Source organism: Cryptomeria japonica, chromosome 9, assembly GCF_030272615.1.
Source record: "Cryptomeria japonica chromosome 9, Sugi_1.0, whole genome shotgun sequence".
Lineage (NCBI taxonomy): Eukaryota > Viridiplantae > Streptophyta > Pinopsida > Cupressales > Cupressaceae > Cryptomeria > Cryptomeria japonica.
This window is the reverse complement of record NC_081413.1, coordinates 680,777,517-680,800,054: the sequence shown is the minus strand read 5'-3', so window position 1 is coordinate 680,800,054 and position 22,538 is coordinate 680,777,517. Positions and strand designations below refer to the sequence as shown.

The following is a 22,538-nucleotide window of genomic DNA, read 5'->3' as shown; positions in this document are numbered from 1 at the left end:
AGAAACCGTTGAGCTTGGTCCACTCACCACTGAACAAGCAATGGATGAGGCAACTGATTCATTTGAGGCACTTAAAGATAAACTTAAGGAAGAAATGGAAAAGAGTAGAAAACTTGAGAAAAAAGTCGGTGCTTGGAGAGGCTACTTTAGCCACCTCAGTCAGCCTTAGGGACGTCAGGATCCAGCAGTATCTCCTATGCAAGCACTTCCCCTAGAATCAGTTGGTGAGGCAGAGAGAGTTAAGAGCTTGGTCTAGCTTATGAGCTCTTGGATTGACAAATCCCATACAGTTGCAGTCGAGTTTACAACAAGAATGATGCAAACCATTCATCGGGCTATTTAGGTCCTTGAGATCATCCACAACCTAATGATAACAGTAGCTGCTTTTGCTCATACTAAAGATGTTATCATTCCTGTTCTTCAAGTAATCAGGCAAACATCAAGGAAGACCTTAGCACAAGAAAAGATAATGGATGGAGGAGCTCATAATTTACTCCAGTGGTCTACTTTACTCCAGATGAAGGAAGTTCTTTTCGAAGACACCAGCGCCAAATGCAATCAAGTGGAGGAGGTCATCCATCCAATCCAGGACAAGGTGTTTGGGGTTTTATGTACTATTCTTGGCCGAAGAATCGAAGTTGAGACAGATGTGGATCTTCAAGAGTTGGAAGAAAGGGTCAAGGTCATCTTTTGCAAAGATGAGAATGTTATTACAGATGAGCAAAGAGATCAAATGTTTGCTACTATGCTCCTGATTGAGAAAATTAAGGAACTCGAACCTGAATGGGACGCAGCTCTTCTCAAGGCCTTTGATCAGATTATTCACTTGGAGGAACGAATGAGGAATCTTCCCGAGATTCCTATGGCTGAGATTGAAGGAATCGTGTCCAGATTCATTGCATATGCTAAAAAGGAGCATTGGAAAGGGAACAAGGTTCTTGAAGAGAGGTTGTTGTAGATGACATGGCACCTTAATTGTCATTGGTCTATGTTTCCTAGATTTATGTGCCAAATTAAATATTTGGCTATGCATTTAATATTGTTCAATAAAAGGGGAACTTTTGTAATAAAACCCTAATTAGGGTTTAGGTGTCAGAATCTCAGCCGTTGATCTTCTTTTGATCTAGGCCGTTCATTGTAATTGAGGATGCTATTTATACCCTCATTCATTTTCATTTTGATATAGATAGAATTAGAAAGAGAGAGCAATAAGAAATAGTTAGAAGTTTTAGAGCCTTTTTGAGAGAAGAAAGTATTTGTAGCAAGATTGAGCTTTGAAGAAAGAATTCAAGCAATTGTTGTCTATTTTGGCTTTGAGATCAATAAAATATTGAAGTTATGGTGTTTTATTGCAATTCTTGTGGCTATCTTCATGGTTGTTTGTTTTCTTGAATCATTCTCAATCGAAGTAGTATTTAAGTTTGAAGGACTAAGTGTTGGACTTGATCTTTGGTGAGATTCACATTCCAAACCACTAGCTTCTTGCTGATTGAAGGAACGCCTTGCGTGGTCAACTGGAGAGATTTGAATTACTTAAACCTTCAATCGTCATTGAGCTTTGGATATGTGCCTTTGTGGTAGTGTCCATGATCCTTGATGAATTGAAAATCATTTGTTACCTTAGAAGATCGCATCAATTTCAGTTGAGTTGTTATTTCATGGCGATATTGAAATTGGTAGAATCCTGCCAAGTCTAGCCTACATTAGGTCATTCTTAGGATTAGATTAGAATTTACCCCTTGCAAACCCTACCTTTTGATCTTTTTGAGAACTTGTTAGTTTAGAGAAATCTTGTTCCTGTAGCTCGGATTGACGTAAGGCCCTGTTGACGTGTATTTTGTACACAATCATACACAGAATAAAATACCCAAGGGTACCTTATCCTCTCTTGAATAAAATCTCTAACTGCTGAAGATATCGCAAGAAAGATCAGTTAGGGTGACTTCAATGTTCTTTTAAGTAGGGTCTCTACGTGTGGATAAGCACCAGTGGTCGTTGTGATTGTTGTTTCATCAAGGGGTCTTACGCCAAATCCGAACTGTAGGAACAAGATTTCCTAATACTAACAAGTTCTCAAAAAAGATCAAAAGAGTAGGGCTTGCAAGAGATAAAATCTAATCTAATCCTAAGAATGACTCTATGTGGACGAGACTTGGCAAGATTCTACCAACTTCAATATTGCCATAAAATAACAACTCAATCGAAATTGATGCGATCTTCTAAGGTAACAAATGATTTCTTCAATTCCTCAAGGATCATGGACACTACCATAAAGGCACATATCCAAGATACAACAACGATTGAAGGTTTAAGTGATTCAAGTTTCTCCAGTTGACCACGCAAGGCGTTCCTACAATCAGCAAGAAGCTAGTGGTTTGGAAAGTGAATCTCACCAAAGATCAAATCCAACACTTTGTCCTTCAAATTAAAACACTACTTTGATTGAGAATGATTCAAGAAAACGAACAACCATGAAGATAACCACAAGAATTGCAATAAAACACCATAACTTCAATATTTTATTGATCTCAAAGCCATCATGAACAACAATTGTTTGAAATTCTTTCTTCAAAGCTCAATCTTGCTACAAAATACTTGCTTCTATCAAATTGCTAATCTCTAATCACTAATGCTGATATCTAATCTCTAGTTTCTAGTTACAAAATGAAAAGAAATGAGGGTATATATAGCATCCTCAATTACAATGAACGGTCCAGATCAAAAAGAAGATCAATGGCCAAGATTATGACACCTAAACCCTAATTAGGGTTTATTACAAATAGCCCCCTTTTTACTGAACAATATTAAATGCATAGCCAAATATTAAATTTGGCACAAAAATTTAGGAGACATAGACCAATGACAATTAAGGTGCCATGTCATCTATAACAACCTCTCATCTAGAATCTTATTCCCTTTCCAATGCTCCTTTTTAGCATATGCAATGAATCTGGAGACGACTCCTTCGATCTCAGCAATTGGAATCTCGGGAAGATTCCTCATTCGTTCTTCCAAGTGGATGACCTGATCGAAAGCCTTGAGAAGAGCAGTGTCCCATTCAGGTTCAAGTTCTTTGGTCTTCTCAATTAGGAGCATGGTAGCAAACATCTGGTCCCGTTGCTCATCTGTGATAATATTCGCGTCCTTGCAAAAGATGACCTTGACGGACATTTTAGTGGCCTTCCTCCTTTCTGTCATTTCCTGAGAATTTCCGACAAGGCTCTCTAAATCAATCACATTATCTTCGTCCTCAATTACAATCACCCTTGTCAGTCTCTCCTTTAACCAATCTGGAATGGCAGATCTTGTTTCTCTAACTTGTATCTCCTTAAGCAATGTTTCTTCTTCTCTGAGAGGAGATGTCACTTCGTTATCATTCTTGTCTTCATGTAGCTCATTGACTTGGAGAGATTGGTTTGATGAGCGTTGAGTTGCCTGTCCTTCTTCCTGTTTATCGTTCTGTACCATTGATTCCATAGACTCCTCCATTTCAAGTGTCCTCTTCTCTTGTCGAGAAGATGTGCTGGACGAACGATCTCGGTTGGCCTCTTGCTTCTTCTTGGAGGACTCTCTTTTCTCAGGTCTCTCTTTTCTCTTTGAGCCTCTAGGATGGGGATTGCCTTCACTTGTGCTTCGGAGGTTGCCTTCGCTTGCGCTCTTGGTATTAAGATTACCTTCACTTACACTTGCTCCACCTTCAGCTGGTCTTTCCTCCAAAGTAAAAGTCATAGATATACCTTGCTCTCTCAACTTCTGATGCTGCACATCAACCCATTTGCGAGTACAAGACAAAATTGGAGCCATCAAAGCATCTAGATCCACAATCTCGGGTTCATTCCAATCTAGCCTCACTGATTTGCTTTCTCGATCATAAGATGATTGAAGATGTCTGCCACTGTCCTGAGCTTGGTCGGCCACTCTGTAAATTTTGCATTTCCTGATGAAGTCCAAAGGTAATCTGGAATGCATTTTCCTTTTCACTTCAAGATCATCTGAGAGATTCATCATAAAGTCCTCTATCTGAAACTCATGCTTGTATTTTCTTCCGACTGTCTCCTCTATATGCCCATAAGGATCAAAGCTCTCTCTCAAGGCAAAGAATGAAAATGAATACAAAGCTAACTCCTTCTCTGCATCATCCATGGCTAGAGCATTAGGGCATACCTCAACTGAATTTCCTAGTATGATAGGCACAGGAACTCCATTTCCATGTCCGTGTCTGAATGCTTTCACATAAGCTGCCAACTGTCTTGTTACCTCAAGTAACACTATTTTGTCTGTCGGATATCTTGGCAACATGTAGGGAGGTGAAGGACATCCATGAACTCTAATATATGTAAACTTCTGGAATTGGATAAACCAAGCACCGTACCTCTTTACTAGCTCTTGTGCGTCCTGTGATAGCCTATTGTGAATTCTGCCTTGCAACGTCCTGGTGATGTTCATCGTGAAGGTATCATTGACTAACTTGTAGTTACTTCCTGGAGGATGATGCAAGTGAACATAGGAATCACAAACTCTGACTTCCCCAGGCCCTCTTCCAATCACTCCTCTGTGAGGTAGTCCTGCATATTCGAAACTCCTGACCAAGGCATATATGACGTATGAACTCATGTGGAAAGACTTGGTAGCCTTCAATCTCCTTAACTGTACGTCCAAGCAATGGCTAATCATTCTAGCCCAATGAATTGTTCCTTTTCCCTGAACTATCACTTGGATGAAGTAGAACATCCACTTCTCAAAATAGAAGGCTTGAGGGGCTCCTGTGATTCGGTTGAGCAGTGTTATCAAATCTCTGTACTCCTCCTGGAAGTCAATCCTATGTGGTGTGTTCGGGATCTTGCTCAGGCGAGGACGACTCTTGAGTAACCAGTTCTTATTGATGATGCTTAGGCAAGTGTCTGGATCATCTTCGTACATGGACCTGGCTCCTTCTATGCTTTTGTAGATCATATCTCTGTGCTCCGGCAGATGGAAAGCCTCACTTATAGCCTCCTCTGAAAGGTAAGCCAAAGTGTTTCCCTCCTTGGACACGATCGATCTGGACTGTGGATCATAATGGCGAGCACACTCGATCATTAACTCATGGCACTGGATTGCTGGAGGGAAGCCGGCCGCCTTAATGATGCCACTTTCAATTATTCTCCTGGCGACAGGTGATGGCTTGCCAATGTAAGGGGCCTCCTGAAACTTCTTCGTACTGAAGTTGCCCAAGTTGGTATCTCCAATGTTGCTCCACTTAAACGCGATCTTGGTCTCCAATTCTTCGTTCTTTTGATCTTCCTTCATGAGAGCTGGACGACTGGTGGATGCTCCCGCCTTCGGGGTCGCCATCGTAACACCTACACAACATTTCATAATAAGTAATAGATTTTGCAATGTATAAACATAGATTAGAGATTAAATTTAGGAAACTTCATGATAAGTCTTTGAGTTATCATTTCCTAAATACGATTGAGCTACAGGAAATTCAAAATTTCAAAATTCAAAATTTAAATTAAGACTATGACGATCAAAATTCAAAATTCAAGACAAGGGAAGATTTCGCCATACCTCACTTGAGAGCTAACTCTAAAAAAGCAAAATAAGGAAATTGCCTAGGCAAAAATCGAAATTTGAAGTATCAATGCGATCCTCCTCTAGCAAAGGCGCCTTCCTTGTCAACTTCGCCAACTTTTGGGGTCTTCAACGTCTTGATGGCAAATTCGGTCCACTTGAACACAAACCAAGTTCGCACTCCCCTTTGAATGGAAATTTCGCACCTCTCCTTGATGAAATTTGCACTTTGTAATTGTCTTCTCCAAATCGCATGCAAAGGATGATTGAATGATGTTTTAAAATGCCATATCACACCCCCTTTATATAAGCGCTTACCTCCTTAATTACCTCTAGGCCGACCTTTGGAAATAAGGCAAAATAAAAACAAATTTTAAATAAAAATGGAGGCCGACTTTGTAAAATATAGAAAATAAAACCCAAGCGCTCCAATTAATTAATTAAAATGCCTTTATAATTAATTATTTCGATTTTTTAAAAGGCAAAATTAAAATTAAATGCCTTGTGCGCACCCATTAAATGCTAATTTTAATTAAAAAATACCAAGATTTATCGAAATTTAGCATTTAATGCAATTTTGAAAATGATGTTAGCGCCAAAACATGGGAGATGTAAGGGATACAAACCATATCGCTCTGGTCCCTGGGAGAGGGACAGGAGCGATTTAGCATTTTGCTCTTGAATTTCTCGCCTTTTACGTTCAAAACCACTTCCTCTACGTTGAAACTGGCATCTTCATTGGGAATCTTGAATTTGATCATTTCAATGTTGTAGATGAATGCCTCTTAAGATCATTATCGCCCTGGTCCCTTAGTGAGGGACAGGAGCGAACTTTGCATTTACTCCTTGGTCTTCGCCTCTTTAATCACTAATTTATATCACAAGGCAAATAACAACTTTATTCTTTCATTCCACGCATGCTTACTTGTCTTTTACAAGGCAAATTTGATATTTGAGTGTTTATCGCCCTGGTCCCTTGGTGAGAGGCAGGAGCGAACTTTGAATCCTAGCTCAAATTTGTCATCTTTTAACCTTAACTCCTTGTTCATCACCTTTCAAATGACATTTCGGATCTTGTGTAACCTTGCTTTGATGTGATCTAGGAAGAAAAATGATTGATTTTATGAATATCGCCCTGGTCCTTGACTGAAGGACAGGAGCGAACTTGCCTCTTTGCTCAAGTTAGTCACTTTTTGACGTTTGGTTCCTTGCTTATCATCTTCTCAAAGACATTTTCGACCTTGTGCGACCTCGCCTTGACGTGGTTTTTGAAAGAAATGACCAGTCTAGTGAATATCGCCCTGGTCCTTGACTGAAGGACAGGAGCGAACTTTAGTCTATGGTGCAAATCCTCTATCATATTGATATCAAATTGTCTTCAAGGCGTAAAATGGTGCCTCTTACTCTTTCTTGAGCGTTTGAAATGGAAGTGATACCTCAAAATTAAGCACATTTGCATATTTCGCTCTGGTCCCTGACTGAGGGACAGGAGCGAACTTGGGTAATTTCATCACTTTTCATGGTCCTAGCAACGTTGTTCCTCTTCGAGACATTTCCAATATCATTGCCGCCTTGTACCTTGGCTTGGAGTGGTTTAAACTTGGAAGGGAATACTAGATAGCCTTGATTTCGCCCTGATCCTTGACTGAAGGACAGGAGCGAATTTGCACTTATAAGCTCAATCATTCTTTGCCAACGTTCAAATTTGTCTTCAACGGATTCATTATGCTCTCCTTCACTTACCTTTGACATGGAATTCGTTTCAACTTGGCGAGAAATTTGTCTAAGGAAGAAATCGCTCTGGTCCCTCGGAGAGGGACAGGAGCGCTTAGGACAAAATAGGCTTCACTGGCGTCTTGCACTCTTCAAAATTATATTCAATGGATTCGTTACGCCTCCTTTTACTTGCCTCAAACTTAAAAACTCACTTCACCTTCGCCAAAACTTGTCTCGTGGAAGAATCGCTCTGGTCCCTGAGAGAGGGACGAGAGCTATCACTAAAATTCGCCCTGGTCCCTGGCAGAGGGACAGGAGCGATTTTGCTTCTAGGGCCAATTTTCTTCATGATGGCACTTTCGATTTATATTCAACTGATGAAATGTACTTCCTTTGTTCTTCTCAAATCGCGAAATCATTCAAATCTTTCAAGGACAAGGCAATTTTGGATTTCAAGCTCTGGTCCTTCAGTGAGGGACAGGAGCGATTTTTCTTCATAGCACGTTTCCTTGTTTGTAAATTTCTTCAAATTATATTCAATGGACAAAAGACGTCCTCCTTTATCTCTTCCAATCCAAAAATCGTCTTGGTCCTGCAAGGACAGTGAAATTTTGAGAAACAAGCTCCGGTCCTTCAGTGAGGGACAGGAGCGATTTTTGTCCTTGAGGGCAAATGTTCAACTTTTCATTGCAAACGACTCAATCCTGGCGCTCTATCATGTTGATTTCACCTTCCATTACGTCCTTGACGCCTCAATTTGATCAAAATGAGGTCAAAATGGTCCAAGTGAGTGATTTCGCCCTGGTCCTTAACTGAAGGACAGGAGCGATTTGGCCTCAAACTTAAAAAATTTGCCATTTGTAAAACTCAAAATCTTCAAAACTTTCAATTCACGTTCAACTGCATCTCCTGGCGACCCTGCACAAGACAAATAAAATAAATTAATAACCAAGATGCATAAAATATCATTTTCGCCCTGGTCCCTGGCTGAGGGACAGGAGCGAACTTGCTTCCACAGGCTAAAATATCAAGATTTTAGGACCTTAGTCACTTCACAAGGCAAAATTAAGCTATTTCCAATGCCTGGGATTAATTATCAAAATTCCCAAAATTTGGTCAAAATCACCTGGACAAAAAAATTCACAATTCCATCATTAACACTTAGGCAAAATTTGGACTTGCTTTCAAAATTCCGACTGAACCTAGACAAACTCACCTGACCCCTGACAGATTTACCCTATTTCAAAATTGCATCCTGCGGGAGGGAGCTCAATAATCTCTCAAAATTGGACTGGACTCTGGCTTAAAATCATCAAAATGGAAACCCTAAGGCTTAACCCTAATCCAGACGACTCACTCACCTACTCAAAACCCTAAAAAGCGGAGAGAGAAACAGGCAAAACCAAGCAAAAAGAGGGGGTCCCCATTTTAATGGGGCGATGTGTGAAATGGTCACAACAGGCCCCTTGATGAAACAGCATTCACAACGACCACTGGTGCTTATCCACACGTAGAGACCCTACATAAAAGAACATTGGAGTCACCCTGATTGATCCTTTTTTGCGACATCTTCAGCAATCAGAGGCTTTATTCAAGAGAGGATAAGGTACCCTTGGGTATTTTATTCTGTGTATGATTGTGTACAAAATACACGTCAACAGTACCCAAATGTTGAAAGATGCGTTCCAAATGATGGTCAAGTTGGAGACCATTGAAGAAAAATTGAATCAGGCTTCTGAGGTTTTCAATGAGAACCTGGAAAGAGTTGAAGGCAATTTGATGGTTTGGCACAAGATGCCTCAAGAAAAGTTGAACGTTCTTCAAGAACATGAGATTATTCCTTCTAGAGTCATGTCTAGAATTTGAAGAACTCTTGGAGAATAAAGTCCTTGTTCTCAAGTCACTCATTGACGATATTGATGATGCCATGAAATTACACACTGAAGTGTTGCAAGATGTTGTTTCTCGTTGTGAGAAAGCTTCTTGTAATATTATGGATCAAAATGGAGAATTGTTGCCAAAAGAAGAAGTTCTCTTAGATCTGTAGATGAAGATTCATCATGAATGGAGGAATGAACAATTTTCAGCTATATCGATTCAAGCTTTGGTGAAATACCAAATCTTCTTGCAGGAAATTAAGTCTTCTCTTGAGAAGAACAACATTACAATCCTTCGTTGCAGCAATTTATTGCAAAAACCATGATCTTTGCGAAGAATACTCACGAACCGAATTTTGATGAACTGCAAATGATCATTCAGAAGTTCAAAGGGTTCATGGCCAAACATGCTGCAACAAAGTGTTTTTCAACACTTAGTTTTAATTTCAAATTTGTAATTTCAGTATTGTAGTTTCCCTTTTGACAAGCTTACTTATAAAAGCAATTTTGTAAATTGCAAGTTAAGTCATTACTTGCATTTTTGTAATTACAAGTAGGCTGATTACAAGTCAATTTACAATAGGACTTGTAATTTTGAATGTCTTAGTTAGTAGTTGAATAAGTAATGGTGGTTGAGAAAATTTCTCAAGTTAGTTGAGATCCTCCCACCTTTTCTCAAGACTCCTCTCCTATAAATACTTGAGAGGGTCTTTTGTAAAAGGATCTTTTGGAAAGCTAGCAAGTAAACTCTGCTAAATTTACAGCGAGAAAGACTTTGTGCTTTTTTTATGTGTAAATTGAAGTTGAAAGAAATAGAAGAAGACTGCTTAAGGATTGAGACTTTGTGCTAAATATTTTGAGTTTGTGTTGAATATTATCTTTCTTGCTAGTGTTTCTTTAAGAGCTTAATCAAATTTGATTTGCAGACTTTGTGTTGCAAGTATTGGAGATTAATATCAGTTAGAGTAGATATTCTGTTAAGAGAAGCTGTAGGACTTTGTGCCTACACTTGTTCTTGAAAGAAATTAGAAGTAAATGTTGTGATAAAGAATAACTATGAGACTTTGAGCTCACACTAGTTCTTTTTGTTTTATGTAGAGGAGGATAAGATATTTCAGACTTTGTGCTGCTATACTTTGTTCTTGTTATCATTAATATAGAAAAGGGTAGATAGGATTTCACATATTCAAGACTTTGAGCTTGATATTGTTGTCTTGTCCCGAAAGAAGTGACGGAAGTCTTTGTGCTTTCAGAAAATTTCATTTCCTTTCTCTCAATTTGTTCTAGAAGTTATTGCTACCGTTATTTTCATTTGCTATCACTTTTTTGTGAAGAGAAAAGGATATAGTTTTTCTTGAAAGAAGAAGAAAGATTGTTGTCTCATACATTTTTAGTTTAGGTATAGTTTATAGATAGGGGGAGCCTTCCCTAAATTAGGAGAGTATCATACTCACACACTGTGGTTGAAATCACAATTTTGCACATCCCTTAGGTGTACAAAATTTTCAACCAACAATGATGTTGCCAACACTTAACCATAATTCTTACCATCTCTCGCACACCTAGGGTGGACTTGGTTCATTGTTGGGAAAATTTCATGATGATGCCAACACTTAACCAAAATTCTTACCCTTCTTCCAACACTTACATTTTGACTCCCACCCCTTGGGCGGACTTTGCACATGGCCAAGGAAGTTTTTAAATCATGCTTGGGCGGAGTTTGCACAATGCCAAGGAACTTTTCCAACCACCTAGGGTAGACTTCATGATAGGATTGGGAAGTTTTCCACTTGCCTTGGGCAGACTTTGCTTGCCCCCAAGGAATATTTTATACCATCCTAGGTGGATTTCACTGCTAGCTAAGGAAATTTCACCATGCCATGATTTTTACTTGAAAATTCTCCTCTTTCCAAGCGACCTCCATGAATTGAACAAGGAATTTATTGACTTTGGTTTCAAACAGCCATTTTTTTCAGATCTTCAACTTATCTTTTTAGGAACACATATTCTGAGTTCGAAAACTATTTCACAATTGGTGCATTTTGGATGAATTCCTCAGACTTGACACATCTTTTGAACCTAAAACCATCCAAAACCTCAAAAAAAGCTAAAAGGCAACTTTCTATTTTTGGAAAAAAAATTAGGTTCTTGGATTGGCCCCAAAATGCCAAAAACAAAACTTTCTAAATTTAGAAAAAAGAAAAAAAAAAGAAAAATTCCTTAAAAAAAAGCAAGTTGTCAAAATTGACCCCAAGAAAAAAAAAACTTTCTAAATTTAGAAAAAAAAAAAAAATCCTAAAAAAAGCAAGTTGTCAAAATTGACCCCAAGAAATTGCAATTTTACTCTTTCGTCCCATTTAAGACCATCCATAGCATTAAAACATTCTTTTGACCATTCCTTCACTTTTTGACTCTGATGACTTCTCCAAATTTCATAAAACTTGACTCATTTCTGAGACTTAGAGACCAGAGACCAAAACCCTAAGCTAAAAGCAAAACAAAAAAGAGGGGGTCCCCATTTGTAATGGGGTGATGTGTGATTACGTCACAACAATGTTATGTTCTCTTCTATTAGATCTATAAATAATTGAACATATATTTTTATAATTGTTGTATCTCGCCATATCTATATTAGGTGGTCTTGAAAAATTGTTGTATACAGTTTCGTGTAACTTTGTTATATTCATATTTAATGATATATTAATAAATTAGCTGCAGTTGGAGAATAGCTGCCAAATGTTATGATAAATGTGTGCAGCCACAATTTAGTGGGCCCTGCTCCCAACAAGAGAATGGGGATAAATATCAAGATGCACCCATGAATGTAACTTTATGGGAGGTATAATGATGATCACATCACTTCCCTTTGTTTGGAATGAAGCCTTGAATATCACATGCCCATAGAGGTTTTATTGTGTGTACACTAAAAATACAATGGTCATTTTTGTCTGTGTCTTACTCTTCATGCAGAACTAGGCACATGCTTTGAAATGTGGACCTTGCCGACAGGTCATATTTTAATAGTTTTTCCAATTTGAAAAAATTTCCTTGTTTCTCCAAATATTTGTTCTTTTTTGTTTGGTAGCATGTTGGCCAGGGCATTCAATTTCCACTAATGACTAAAGAATAAAGTGCATGATCAGAAAGTGTGAAGGCCAGGTATAAGGGAAATCACTTAGGAAATTTAAATATTTTTTGATCCAATAATAGCATAATAGGGAACCTACAGCTCGTTAATCCCTCAAGCCATCAATATGTGAGTTTTCATACAGGTTGAACACATTTAACTGAATTTTTTGTTTTCAAACTGTCAGTCTACTATTTATTAACCACCAGTTTTTCATTTAAAATTTGAACCCCTTCCATCAAATACAAGCTTTCTCATCCCTTATACTTAACTGTTAATATTAAAGAATGAATACTCGGGCACTACAGATGCACATATTTTGTATCAACGATCTAATGAATTGAAATGGAGACGATGAAAATCTTCAATTTGTAATGTTTATAACCAATAATTTAAAAATAATATGACCATCATAAGGTGTAACCTGTAAAGACTGTAATCCCATATAACATTGAGAATCTTCTATCTTGAAATGATTCTGAAACCAATTGACTTCTGTTTTTAAATATATTTAGCTTGATAGACAGTATTTAATGTACTCGTACAAATATAATTAAATAAAATTTTGAATTTTTAAACCAAGGATACTTGTATGAATCTTTTGACAGTAAGTTGAACCTTTGTATCTGATTAACAGGGAGAAGAAGGGGCTACTGTGCATTTCAAAAGAGAAGATGAAACAATTTCAATAGAAGTGAGTCATTTTGTTTTTGCTTTCATTCTTCATGTCAATTTATTTTTCCAGGGCCGTTAGAACAAGCATCTCAAATTTGTTATATGGTTTCTACTTAAAGAATTCTGATGTCAACACAATATTATTCACTTTTAATATGAGATTTAAGCTTTGTATTAGTGTGGGAAAACTAGCAGCATGATTGAAAAGCCCATTGAGTTTAATATATATCTTGAGAAACCTTCCATAAAACAAAGTAACCAACTTATATTGGAAAAAAGATCTGATCCAGTGCCAAGATGATACATAGTGCTGCAATATGCTGACAAATTTATGAGGATTGAAGTCAAGAAGCCCCACCGTATCAATCATAAAAATGAAACTAACAAGGTTTCAAAAACATAATGTAAATAAAGTCTGATCAGAGAAACTGTATCACTACATGATAAGATGTTCTTAGCCAATTTTGTGGATTACCCATAATACCCATTCAGTATCATGAAAGTGAAGAATGTCCACATAGAGGGCACTTTGCCTCTGCAATCAGGTATAGTGCAACCACTGTACAAATTTTCTATATATGCCTAGAAGCTCCTCCATTTTTGACATAACCCTTTTAATGAGTCCATGAAACACATCCTCAATGTACAAGCACTCAGAGGAAGTCAGATTGCTGCATGAGTCAGAAGCCTACACGGTAACCTGCATTCATCAAAATATCAGACAAGATCAAGGACATAAAGTATTGTATTCTCAAACTGTTATTAGCACCATGCCATGATGGAGTTGGGGATCCAGTAGGGACAGGTCCCAAGGTTGGAGGGAGGGCTCAACCATTTATTAGAAGCCATCACTAAGAAGCCGTACACCACAAACCATTGAGAGAACTCAAACCAGACGAAGGCATACCACAAAATGAACCAGGAAAGAGAAAGAAAGGCAATACCTTAATATGCATCATAGGCTAGAAGTAAGCAAGACACCGTGCAAGAGCTGCATCTGTATTACAGTAGCTAGGTAGTAAGAGTTGTAGTGCCACCAAACTACAGAGTACAGTCAGAAAAGATCATGATAATAAGTAGGCACTAAATGAATATTATGGAGATGACATATGGATATGCTACTGTTTATTCCTGAATCCTAATTGTATATGTCAACATGTGTAGTATATTTATTATCATATCATTAGTGCAATGATAGGTTAACCCAATGCAAATATGTTTGTTAAAAGAGATATGTTTCGTAATGCCTTAAAATAGTAGTTGTTATTTACTTCAAAATCTTGTCAGTTTTGTTTTGACTTTGAACATTTGTCCTCTAATGAAAATTCTCTTTCCCATCAACCAAGTAGCTCAGGGACACAATGATATTGTCTTCAATGTTGAGAAGAGATTCTCATTGAGTCTTGATATGATAACCATGCTACATGTGCATGGCATTTGATATTATGAGTGAATGTTAAAATGAGAGCTTAGTAAATGGGGTTCATATGAGCACCTAAGAAGGACAAACAAAGATACTTTGAATGCTTAATTAATAAAACTATAATGAGCATAGTCAAACAGAGACAACTTCCACAAGCTAATAGGATAAAAGAGTGGCCATCTCACCTTTAAGCCAAATAAGACAAGGGTGAATGATTTCAAGAATCTAATAAGAATAAGAAGGAAGATACCACACGTGGCAACCCAAGGGGCCATATGAATGAAAAGTGAACCTTGGGAGAGTAAAAATATCCATACTGCTCCCCAAGAAGAAAGAGGAGACCCTTGTGTCCAATTCAAAGATCATTCAGGGCTTAAAAAGTAAGAAATTATCTAAAAGTTTCTGTCAAGATTAAGATAAATTTATACTTATTTTTGGAGTGCTATATTCACAAGGAGAGACACTGTATACTCTACTCAAGAAATACCAACACTAAAAAGGAATGTTTGTAACATATTAATACGTGTACACTTTTTATTTTCAGCATGTTTTAGCAAGGCTTGGTGCCAAGTTTAGTATGGCCTTGATGCTTGGATAGTGATCCACACTCCAGATCATGTTTGTGGTGTTTTGGTGGTGATTTGGGTTGATGATCATGGTAATGGAACCAAGCCTATACCACTACATAGTGTTCCAAGCACTACACAGTGGTATAGGTTTGGTTCCATTATCATGTTAGGAGGTTGTTCCTTATCTCCTTGATACGTATTTGGTTCCTTGACTATGGTACTTGGTTATGGACATGTTTGGCAAATTAGATTGGAGGTTGATTTGGTGTTTGAGTCATTTTGGTCTACAGGATTATCCTCTTAGATATCCCAGTTTGCAATTTACTAATGCAATGATGAGTTTGCATGTTTCAATGTTTGGACCTATGAGTTATACAACTTGTAGGTGTGTAGAGCCTATTAGGTTGTAGTGGGATGACTCGGATGTGGATTGTCTATATCCACGAGGTTACATTCATTGTTGTTGCAAACTTTCTTAGTTGACCTTTTTTGTGGTCATTAGTGTATTGGTATGTTTGCTTTGAGATGAGAGGATGAATGATGTTTATGGTACCTAGATAGCTAGTGTTAGGACTTGTAGCATGTGGATTGTCATGATGTCATGATAGCTTTGTTACATTTAATTGGTTACACATTTCAATGGCAGCTTTTGATAGAGACGTATTGGTGGTTTACGAAGGATTTTTGATTGATGATTTGTTGACAGTTGTATGTATCTTCTTGGCTTGGAGATCTTGGTTTCACTTGATGTTATTGACTCTTCAATTGTATGTGTGTGGACCTAGATGATATCCATTTAGGAGATGGTTGTCATGATGTCATTTGTGACTCAGTATCATGGTTTAGTTGGAGTTGTTGGCAGTGATGTGGATTCACCATTTGATGGTGGATGATGATCTTTAGAGTTGTAGATTTTTGGAGGAGTCCTTAGATCATGTTTTTGTATAAGGGTCTTTCACATTTGCAAGTTCACTTGTAGGAGATAGTTATCTTCATGATATTTGAGGATGTTGACATCTTAGAGCCATGGAGGACTCTTGGAGTCTTTGGTTGAGGTGTAGTTTTGCTTCCATTTGACATGTTATCCTTGTTTGTTAGGATGGTTGTTATTATGTCATGGTACACTCTTGATTGCATGCTTAGAGTTATGGCATGATACAATTATTTGAGATGTTCATATGGAGCATGTTATCTCCCAAAAGGGGATAGTTAGATCATGTTGTAATGTTTATGTTCTTGATTTTGCGGTTGGAGCTTTAACATTGGTCTTGTTTTGGTTCTCTTGGTATTGAGTACATGATCATTTGTTCGATCACTTCATGGTGGTGCTATGTTGCATTTTGGAGTTTGGCATAGATTGATTGGTTACAAGTGCTCATGAATACTTGGAGACATAGATGAGGCTTGGATTTATCTTATCATTAGAGACATGTTGTTAAGATGGATACTCTTTATGAGTATTTCAGCAAGAAGTTTGAGGAGTCTACACCTTGATTGGATGTGAATTCAACATGGACCTATGAGGAGTCTATTCTTAGATGAGTCATAATGACTTGGATGTCTTGGAGGAGCATTTTGATTCCCCACTCTTGGTCATCTTGGCGGTTTATCACTTGAGAGATATTGCCCATTGTTACTTTCAGGTGCATTATCATTTATGATTTGTCTTCTCATGCACATGGATCTTGAGCTATGGATATATGGTTAGTTCTAGAGGATTCATTTTGAGGGATGGATTGCATTGTTTATCTCCTTGTGCATTTGAGTTGTTATTTGATATCAATATATTAGGAGATGGTTTATTGGGCTGATTTCCTTCATTGGGAATGGTTATTATGAGTTTGGTCTTTTTGGTTATGAGAGGCTTACATCCATGTTGACATTATATGATATCTATGTTTGTTCAATCTAGAAGATTGAATTGGTTTGGGTGTTGTTTTGATTAAGTAAAAGCAGGTATTTGAAAGGTACCCGAACCTTGTACAAGCCAAGAGAACAGAACTATGAGAACGAAAAGTGTCTAATCACTTCAAAAAGACAAAAAGATCCCACCGGAAGGGATCATCTTACATAACATATCCTAAAAAACCAGTAACAGACATCGAAAGGAAAGCACAACGATAGCAAAAAGACAGGACCAAGGAACCCTGCAGAAACAGAGACAGACACCTAAATGCTTTTCATGATTTCCTCAGCATGAACAACCATTTGTTTCATGTTGTTCGCCGAGGTCTTTAATTCCTCCAGCTCACGACCTTTGATGTCGCCCTTGATCTTTGTGTTAGCTCTGGTCCTCATTTCATGACCCTTCTTGTCTGGCTGCTCTTTATCACCATCCTTCTCAACATTGTTCTCAAACCTGTTGATTAGGATGTTCATGTTATCCACTGAAGCTTTGAGGATCTGAAAATTTTGGTCTGCAATCTTCTTAACATTGAGTTCCAGCCTGTCGATTCTGCTGCCCAAGTTGTTCATTTTATTTTCCATTTCCTTGGTATCTCCCATCTCATTGACCTTTTTTTCTGTTGCTATGATTTTACCCACCATACATTCAATAGCTTCGGCATTGTGCAGAACAACAACCATTTCTTTAACATGTTCCGCCAGGGGCTTATCACCAACTATAACTCTTGCTATAGCCTCCGTATCAGTCTTCAAACTATTGATATCCTTCACCACGGTAGTGATGGTCTCACAGAAAGCTTTTATGGTATCATTGTCACCAATACCACTTTTATCCCCTTTATCCTCCTTCTGCAGACTTGTGGTATTCAAAACCTCAATGTTGTCCATCACCGGGTTAACCTCCCCTTCTTTATCCTTACCCTCATCCTTCTTGTTTTCTTCAGCTTCCTCCTCAGAATCAACCAGAATATGGCTGATGTCTTTGTTGTTACCCTTTTTAGTGTTCTTCTGAGTTTGCTTTCCAGTAGCTTTCCCTTTCTTTGTTTTAACAATTTTTTTCTCAAAGGATTTAGTTTCAGACTCCGAAATGTCTGAATCCACCACAATCCTTTTCCTCTTAGCCTTATTCCTCCCTTTTTTGCTAGTCTCTTTCGATTCTCCCTCAGTCTCCGCTTCAAAGTTGAATTCGCTAGCTTCACTCTCCGTAGTCTCATATCTTGCATTTTTACCTTTAATAGGTTTTTCAATGCACTTCCCCTTCAGCATTTTATAAACTAGGACCATAAGCCCCTGGTGGAGGGCATGGTCGCCTTTAGGATCCTTCTGAACCTCTTTGATAGTGTGGTCCATAGAGCATGCAAGGTAATAAGGCAAGCTCACCTTTTCCTGTAAGAACCCTTACTAACTTTGCCCTTAAATCATTGATTTCTACCCTTGGGAATTTTGTCAAACACTTGTCTTGCAAAGTCTGTACTTGCTGTTATGAGTTTTCTGTTTGTATTGTTTGGGTCTTGTACACTGCAATTAATGTTTTGAATGCCTCTAACCATGAAAGATTGACTAACAATGTCATAGAAATGATATGCCAATTGATTTTGATGCATATAAGTAACTAAAAATAACAACTACAGCTGCTTGACAAATCATCAAACACTTGGCATGCAAACTAGAAATTATGTGGCAGCAGCATAATGAAGTTTTTATTAGTTATTCTCACACCAAATAGTTACAAAGGTATAACATGTAATTTCCAAAACTTATGACAGCAAAATTAGAGAACCTGATATGTAAAATGCTTGCTGCAAATGATGGTCTCCACTCTTCAATGGACTGCCAATTAAACACGTTCCTGCTGTAGCTACGAATAATTTGCCAATTAAATGCCTGTTTTCTTAGTACTGTAGCACGTCACTATTCACACCACTGTAGCGTTTCACTATTCACGGATTACTGTAGCGCGAGTACTGTAGTGCGGTTACTGTAGCGCGGTTACTGTAGCGTTTACTGTAGCACGGGTACTGTAGCAGCAATTGTATCTTGAAATGATTGCTTCAATTCTAATTTTTAATGGCTGCCAAATGAAACTGTAGGTCTGCAATTAATATATATTCGAAAATCTGCATACCCTAGATGTCTTCCCTTCTTTTTAAAGCCCAAATAGAACTCCAAAATGAAGCTCTCCTGAAATGCCAAATTCAGTGGATATTTCACCACCTCAAATGGTTGCAACACTGAAGAATTGTCGCTCTCCAATGGCTGACTGAATCAGAAACCCTTGGCTTCTTCTCCCAAGTTCATAACAAACAAATATCAATTCTCTGGATGGATGATATAAAATGAGCTCTTAAGTCCCTTTTTATTCTTTCTTATGAGAGCTCGAACACTTTCTTGGCCAATGTGGGATTAAAGACATATTCACACATTATAATATTAAAGTGACTTTATTATTATAAAGTTACTTTATAACTTTATAATAACATTAAAATATTTAAATAAATCACTTAAGTCACTTTTAATTAAATTAATTAAATATAAAGTCACCTTTTTTTTTTTTTTTTTATTTAATGACTTAATAAGAAATTAATATAATCAATTTCTCCTTATTTCTCCACTTAGCCTTCGGAGAATGTAAAGGCTAAGAACTCCACTGAGATGCTAAAAAGGTGGGGACATTACAGTCCGCCCTTCTTGAAATTGCTTGTCCTCAAGCAACTTCAACTCCGGATGCTGCAAAATCTCCTCATTCTCCCAAGTAGCATCCTCTACTGGCAAATCCTTCCACTTCACCAAATATTCCCGGATGGTACGTCTCCTCAAGTTCCTTTCTCTGAAATCAATGATAGCCTCTGGTATCAAAACAAGTTTTCCCTCATCATCCATGGGTGGTAGTACTGTAGAAGGCACAATATGATGTCCTAGCGCCTTCTTGAGGCGTGACACATGAAAAACGTTGTGTACCTTGCTCTCTGTCGGTAAATCTAACTCATAAGCCACCTCTCCCACTTTCCTGATAATCTTAAATGGACCATAGTATCGTGGCTTAAGTTTCTCGGCACCACTCTTCTTGAGAGTGGATTGACGGTAAGGCTGCAACATAAGATACACCATATCTCCAACCTCAAAAGTCCGCTCAGTCCTCTTCTGATCTGCATACTGCTTCTGCTAATTCTGTGCCTTAGTTATATTATCCGTGAGAGTCTTAACAATGTCTTGACTCTCCTGTAACAAATCACCTACACTGGGCACTCTACTGTCACTCAGAAGCAGATCCATAAAATTGGGTACCTCATACCCATACAGGGCCATAAAGGGTGACATCTGAATAGACATGTGATAAGTGGTATTGTAGCAATACTCACAGAGATAAATCCACTTTACCCATGCCTTTTGTTGCCCTACTATATAATTTCTGAGATATCCCTCCACCCATTTGTTCACTATCTCCGTCTGACCATCTGTTTGAGGGTGGTAGCTAGTACTCGAAGTGAGCTCTGTCGCACACAACCTGAATAGCTCCTGCCAAAAGTGACTCATAAACCTGCTGTCCCTGTCACTCACAATGCTCCGAGGTAAGCCATGTAATCTGAATATCTCCTTGAAGTACAACTCTGCCACCTGCATAGCAGTGTATGTAGCAATGATTGGAAAAAAGTGTGCAAACTTCGTAAGGCGATCCACAACCACATATATGCAGTCCCTGCCTTGGGCTCTAGGCAGTCCTGTGATGAAGTCCATAGACAAACACTCCCACTTCCTATCAGGAATCGGAAGTGGCTGAAGTAAACTGGCTGGATAGGAGTGTTCTTGCTTATTTTGTTGGCAGGTGGGACACTCCCTAACATACTGAAGTACCTCTGCTTTGAGCCCTTTCCATGTGAAGCGCTCTCTAATCTGCCGGTATGTCTTGTAGAAACCAGGATGTCCTGCCATAGGTGAATCATGAAAAGATTTCAGAACCATCCTCCTCACTGCTGATCCTGGAACCAAAAATATTCGCCCTTTGTAAATGATGAGCTCATTCACAAGGGTGTATCTGCTGTCCTGAATAGTCCCATCTATGAATCCAGCTGCCCAAGTATCCTTTGCATACTCTACAAGGATCAAGTGTCTCCAATCCTCCGATATGTCTGTCAATAAGCTCAAATGGGGCCGACGTGATAAGGCATCAGCAACTACATTATGTGTCCCCTTAAAATATGTAATGTCAAAGTCATAGGATTGTAACTTGCTCACCCACTTCTGCTACCTATCATTGAGATCTCGCTGCCCCAAAAAGTATTTTAGGCTATTATGGTTGGTTTTGGTAGAAAATTTGCTACCTACCAAATATTGCCTTAATTTAGCCAAAGCATGCATAATAGCTAACATCTCCTTATCATAAATGCTGAAGCTCCGCTCTGGCCCTCTCAATTTCCTGCTCTCATAAGCAATAGGGTGCTTCTCCTGCATAAGCACCGCTCCAATGCCCTCCCCGGAAGCATCACAGTGTAGCTCAAAAGGTTTGCTGAAATCTGGTAATGCTAACACTGGACAAGAAGTCATCAACTCCTTAAATTTCTCAAAACACTCCTGTGCCTCAGGAGTCCACAAGAAAGCTCCCTTTCTCATCAAATCTGTCAAGGGTGCTGCATGCCTAGAATATCCATCCACAAACCTCCTGTAGAAACCACATAATCCCAGAAAGCCCCTCAACTGTGTAAGGTTCACCGGTGAAGGCCACTCCACAATGGCACGAATCTTTTCAGGATCCATGCGTACGCCCTCTGCATTGATGATGTGACCCAAGTACAACAACTCTGTCATGCCCAAATCACACTTCGACTCCTTTGCATACAAGGACTCTCTGCCCAATATATCCAACACCGTGTCAAGGTGAACCAAGTGCTCCTCCCAAGATCTACTGTACACCAAGATATCATCGAAGAAGACAAGAACAAATTTCCTCAACTGAGGATGGAAAACCCGATTCATTGTTGCCTGAAAAGTAGCAGGTGCGTTAGTTAGCCCAAATGGCATAACTACAAACTCAAAATGGCCACAATGACATCTAAAGGTTGTCTTCTCAATGTCCTGCTCTCTAACTCTAATCTGGTGATAACCTGATCTCAAATCTATCTTCGAGAAGAAGCAAGCTCCATGAAGCTCATCTATCAACTCATCGATCCTAGGAATGGGGTACCTGTTTTTAATTGTCTTCCTATTAAGCACCCTGTAATCAATGCACATCCTCAATGTCCCATCCTTCTTCTTCACTAAGACCACTGAAGAAGCGAAAGGAGACTTACTTGGTCTAATGTGGCCCATAGCAAGTAACTCCTTTACGGTTTTCTCAATTTCATCCTTCAACCTCTTCGGATGCCTGTAAGGTGTAATCATGATGGGTTTAGCCCCCTCCTCTAACTCAATGATGTGCTCAATACCCCTGTCTGGTGGTCTACCTGGTGGAATGTCACTGAACACCTTAGAGTGTTTAACTCTAAGCTCCTAAATATCAGGAGGATATTCAATCTTCTGCTGTCCCTCCTGTGATGGCATCAACATGCACTCTGCTGCCCACTCTACCTGATCATGTCGAATCAATCTAGCCATCCTCCGGAAAGAAACCATCCTGATATCACTGTCCCTGATTGCCTTAAGAATATGTGTCTTCCCATTCACTTTAAACCTCATCTCCATCTCCTTGAGGTTAA

At 38.6% G+C, this 22,538-nt stretch overlaps 1 protein-coding gene across 5 annotated transcripts in view; it reads left to right on the top strand.

Annotated features, from left to right (window-relative positions):
- The window catches only part of LOC131073985 (uncharacterized), a 224,768-nt gene that overhangs the window by 136,788 nt on the left and 65,442 nt on the right, over window positions 1-22,538 (top strand). For all 5 annotated transcript variants that reach the window (XM_058010532.2, XM_058010529.2, XM_058010528.2 and 2 more), the window contains one exon: window positions 12,914-12,970. In XM_058010532.2, coding sequence (XP_057866515.1) covers window positions 12,914-12,970 — 57 coding nt within the window. The remainder of the gene's footprint in view (window positions 1-12,913; window positions 12,971-22,538) is intronic.